The sequence below is a fragment of the Cynoglossus semilaevis genome, chromosome 13, assembly GCF_000523025.1.
Source record: "Cynoglossus semilaevis isolate Cse_v1.0 chromosome 13, Cse_v1.0, whole genome shotgun sequence".
NCBI classification, from domain to species: domain Eukaryota; kingdom Metazoa; phylum Chordata; class Actinopteri; order Pleuronectiformes; family Cynoglossidae; genus Cynoglossus; species Cynoglossus semilaevis.
The window spans coordinates 17,711,596-17,716,745 of record NC_024319.1 but is presented as its reverse complement, the minus strand read 5'-3'; the positions used below and the strand labels follow the sequence as shown (position 1 = coordinate 17,716,745).

At 32.9% G+C, this 5,150-nt stretch overlaps 1 protein-coding gene across 1 annotated transcript; it reads right to left on the bottom strand.

The window, feature by feature from the left end:
- Positions 1-269: 269 nt before the first annotated feature.
- On the bottom strand, positions 270-1,662 carry lamtor2 (late endosomal/lysosomal adaptor, MAPK and MTOR activator 2). Its single transcript, XM_008324017.3, has 4 exons — positions 1,474-1,662; positions 985-1,147; positions 756-845; positions 270-362 (listed from the first exon to the last, which is right to left on the bottom strand). The coding sequence occupies exons 1-4, from the start codon at positions 1,539-1,541 to the stop codon at positions 306-308; spliced, it is 378 nt and encodes a 125-aa protein (XP_008322239.1). The 5' UTR covers positions 1,542-1,662; the 3' UTR covers positions 270-305.
- Positions 1,663-5,150: the final 3,488 nt, after the last annotated feature.

Here is a 5,150-nt window from a genome sequence, read left to right as displayed (position 1 = left end):
GAAATGGCAAACAAAGAGAATAATTTGCCGTTTGGTTTGAGTAGGTATTAATTAACAAGGACAACAAATGTGTGATCCTGTAACAAAACCTCGATGAACAAAAAAAAGGTTGTCGATGGCGTTCTTTCAACAATGACAAACAACGTCATCAACAATAAATTGTCCGGACATCGTGAAGAAAACTATACAACCATACAAACAGAGAGAGTGTATTTTGCACTTTGGGATGATTTGTCTCAAAGGTACCGGATCACCATGATGCTTTTTTCCCCCTGCAGTCGGGCTGAAGCCCACACTATTCTTCATTATGACGCAGCTACTTGTGTGAGGGGCTCCTCCAAGTACAGGACCAGTGCCTCTGCCTTTAGAAACATAAGCCAAGAAAGAGGAATTATTAACCACATTAGCTTCCATAGTTGAGCTAATGTTTTTTTTTAACAGCATTTTGGTAGGCACATTTAAAAGAAAATGCTTCCAAAAATAATTAATAAATAATACTAATAAATTATTAAATAATTATTAAATGAAGTGCTTCCTGTCATGTCCCATTTATATGATTTTTTTTTTTTAGGTTTTAGTTTAGGGACCAGAGCTGATTGGATGTCAGGGTCTCTTATATATGTTTCCTTTAAATACAATCACTTTTAAATAATGCGTTTTGTTCACTTATTTGATTTATAGCTTGTAGTCAATAGGAAATCAACCTTCTGGGTTTTAATGTAATAAAACTGTTGACTACAGAAATGTAGAAATACCTTGGCTTTGAGCATCCCAAATCCCACTGTCTCCTTGGCATACATGCACAGTAGTAGGTTGGCTACACGGGTAATGGCTACTCTTCCCTCCTGAGGTGGAAAATAAAGCACGTTTAGAACAACCACAGTGACACAAGTGCAGTATAAAACACATTATTATTATTATTATCCTGACATGATAAAGCAATAAAACCAAAGAAGAAAAGTGGCTAATCAAACTTTTACTTACCATACAGTCCATAAGTATAAACTTGAGTTTGTCTTCATTGAAGGCTTGGTGGCCATTCTTGTCGTAGGCTGCCCAGATGTTGCTTGCTATGGCGGCGGTCACTCGTGCATCAGTGTCCCCATAGCCAGAGTAGGCCAGAAGTGAGCCTTCATTATTTAGTAAGCTGGTGATAAATGTAAAGCCATTGTGTTACATCGTACCAAAACGTCTTTTCAGACTAAAATTTTACTTAGACCCTTTGTTTGTTTGGTTTTTAACACTTTCTATAACAAATAATAACGGCATTTTGTTGTCAAATGCGGTCAAGTTAGGTAGTATTTAAACAGCGTTGTGTTGCAATACCTTGGGTAACGCCATTATTACCAACCATACTACAGTACACGATTCAGCGTCATACCAGTCTAATAGTAAATATACTCCTGTCTTGCTGTTAGCCTGTGGCTAGCCGTCACATGCTAAATTAATGTCACCCGCTTAAGAATTACTCACAGTGTGCTTTGGACTCCGTTTGTGTTCGCCTGACTGAGAACCTGTGTTAATGCTTTTGGTCGCAACATAGCGCTTCACCAGTGCAGAATGAATGAAGCTAAAATAACGATAAAAAACTTCTCAATACAAGTCAGCTGACTGAGACATTTACTTATTTTTTCCGGATGCAGAGCATCATGGGGTTTGTAGGCATTTCTTCTTCTTCTTCTTCTTCTTTTTCCGTTTAATGGCGGATAGCACCAGTTTTCCAGGTACATTACTGCCACCCCGTGAGTGTGACCCGGCATCAACAACCTTATGGTCTTAATTTAATCATGGACAGAAAAATAATAATAATAATAATAATTTATTCTGTCATTTATAACTTTTATTTTTATGACATCTAGCACTAGCTATGAAAGACTATGCTATGATAACTTTTATTTTTATGACATCTAGCACCAGCTATGAAAGACTATGCTATGAATGTAGAGCAGATCGAAAACGAATCGAAAACATAATTTAATTCTTTCCACTCACAAACTCAATACTGATTGTCATTGTCATTACTATTTATTGCTATTAACTCTATCGTGAAAACAAATACATTTTCTGAAATTCTTGTCATTTCATTTCCTAAACTCCGCAGTTCTAAAAGCGATCTATTTTTCCTGGACCCATCGTTTACAGCCTTTCCTCCTCTGTCGTTTCCATGTTCTTCTTATCTTTAATTTGGAACGTGAAGGTTGAAGATGCCCTTCTAACCTGAAGCATTATTCTCTCAAACCTTAGGGGAATTAAGCATTAAAATCATTGTTTCCCCCCAACTGCATCATCATCATCAACCACGGATTCCTGAATTCACCTTTACACAGTATGAATGATCTGTGTTTTCCCAGCTATGATCTGAAGCAACCATGGTATCAAAAAAAAAAAAAAAATAGAAACAGTACAAAGAGATTTGATCTTTTTATTCTTTTAGTTTAACGTAACATCACACTGCTTTAGGAAAAAGCTGAATAACAAAGAAAGGCAAAGTTGACACTCACACTCATATATATATATATGGGTTTGGAACATGATTATCTTTTCCCAGGTGGTAAACGTAATACTGTCATACTAAAGGTAGTACTCCCTGAGTTGAACTAAACATGAACTTTTGAACTTTGGCAGTAGCAAAAAAAACAAAGTTTTAAAGGTGTAAATGACTCCTTTTTGAAGAGTATAATAAAGCCATAAGCTGAACAACCTTGTGGAGTGATAAAGTGAACCTCCTGAAATGTAAGTCAACATCATGTGTGGCAGACTCTGGACTCTGGGACCTGCATGTCAGAATATCAGTCGGTCAATGGCTGCACTGACATCCCCTCCTGTAGCTATGAGTGCCTGCAGGTTGGCTTCGTGGTTTATGAAGCCCATGTTATAGAGTTGATCAAGCTGTGACTGATAACGAACCTCTGGTGGCTGACGCTTTGAAAAAAAAAAAAAAAAAGTAATGAGTTAAAAAACACATACACAATTTAAGAAAAAAGTAGGACCTAGCGAAAACACAACTGTATATATATACATATATATACACATATATAAATATATATATATATATGTATGTATATATATATATATATATACACAATATGAACAAATAACCTACAGTATTTACCCCTCAGAATGTGACCTGACCTTTTCCAATTTGATTTCCAATTTGACACAACTATATATATATACATATATATACACATATATAAATATATATATGTATGTATATATATATATATATACACAATATGAACAAATAACCTACAGTATTTACCCCTCAGAATGTGACCTGACCTTTTCCAATTTGATTTCCAATTTGACACAACTATATATATATACATATATATACACATATATAAATATATATATGTATGTATATATATATATATATACACAATATGAACAAATAACCTACAGTATTTACCCCTCAGAATGTGACCTGACCTTTTCCAATTTGATTTCCAATTTGACACAACTATATATATATACATATATATACACATATATAAATATATATATGTATGTATATATATATATATATACACAATATGAACAAATAACCTACAGTATTTACCCCTCAGAATGTGACCTGACCTTTTCCAATTTGATTTCCAATTTGACACAACTATATATATATACATATATATACACATATATAAATATATATATGTATGTATATATATATATATATACACAATATGAACAAATAACCTACAGTATTTACCCCTCAGAATGTGACCTGACCTTTTCCAATTTGATTTCCAATTTGACACAACTATATATATATACATATATATACACATATATAAATATATATATGTATGTATATATATATATATATACACAATATGAACAAATAACCTACAGTATTTACCCCTCAGAATGTGACCTGACCTTTTCCAATTTGATTTCCAATTTGACACAACTATATATATATACATATATATACACATATATAAATATATATATGTATGTATATATATATATATATACACAATATGAACAAATAACCTACAGTATTTACCCCTCAGAATGTGACCTGACCTTTTCCAATTTGATTTCCAATTTGACACAACTATATATATATACATATATATACACATATATAAATATATATATGTATGTATATATATATATATATACACAATATGAACAAATAACCTACAGTATTTACCCCTCAGAATGTGACCTGACCTTTTCCAATTTGATTTCCAATTTGACACAACTATATATATATACATATATATACACATATATAAATATATATATGTATGTATATATATATATATATACACAATATGAACAAATAACCTACAGTATTTACCCCTCAGAATGTGACCTGACCTTTTCCAATTTGATTTCCAATTTGACACAACTATATATATATACATATATATACACATATATAAATATATATATGTATGTATATATATATATATATACACAATATGAACAAATAACCTACAGTATTTACCCCTCAGAATGTGACCTGACCTTTTCCAATTTGATTTCCAATTTGACACAACTATATATATATACATATATATACACATATATAAATATATAGTGTTGTCTTCGTCCGTACCATCTGCCGCTGTGGCGGGAGCGCGGAGGTAGATGGATTTGTAGTGGCAGGTGGCAATGCCGTAGGGTTTTCATGTCCACCTAAAGAGAAGAAACAAACAGCAGAAGAAAGGATGTTGAATGACTAGTATGACTATTGCTGCCTTGATATCTCAAGAAAGAAGTAACATCCAATACCTAGATATGAAAACTGAAATGCTTGTTGATTACATTTCTTATTTAAAAAAAAAAACATTTCCAAGCAGTCTGCATGAAGAGGAAGGTGAGGTCAAACCTGTGTCTGGTACATAACGAAGGTCTCTGACTTCTGGGAGATTTGGTGGAGAATTTGGCACTCCACTGAAACCTGTTGATCTAATACACAAAAAAAAAACAAAAACAAAATTATACTCCCTTGACTATTCTCCAAAAAAAAAAAGGATACGAAGTAAACCTCAAAGAAATGTAATGTACCAAAAGTCTAATCACATACGTTCCCCGACCTTTGACCGGTTGCATTGAAAACCTATTATTATAAATATTTTTTTATGCACTCGTCTTGATAGTACAGACAAAAACCTAGGATCGGAATCCGTCTG

Bases quoted from the DNA above. Each gene is read 5' to 3' on its own strand.
- lamtor2 (XM_008324017.3), bottom strand. From the start codon at position 1,541: ATGTTGCGACCAAAAGCATTAACACAGGTTCTCAGTCAGGCGAACACA. The intron at 1,148-1,473 runs GTGAGTAATTCT...ATTTATCACCAG, and splicing joins AACGGAGTCCAAAGCACACT to CTTACTAAATAATGAAGGCT. The intron at 846-984 runs GTAAGTAAAAGT...TTTCCACCTCAG, and splicing joins TTATACTTATGGACTGTATG to GAGGGAAGAGTAGCCATTAC.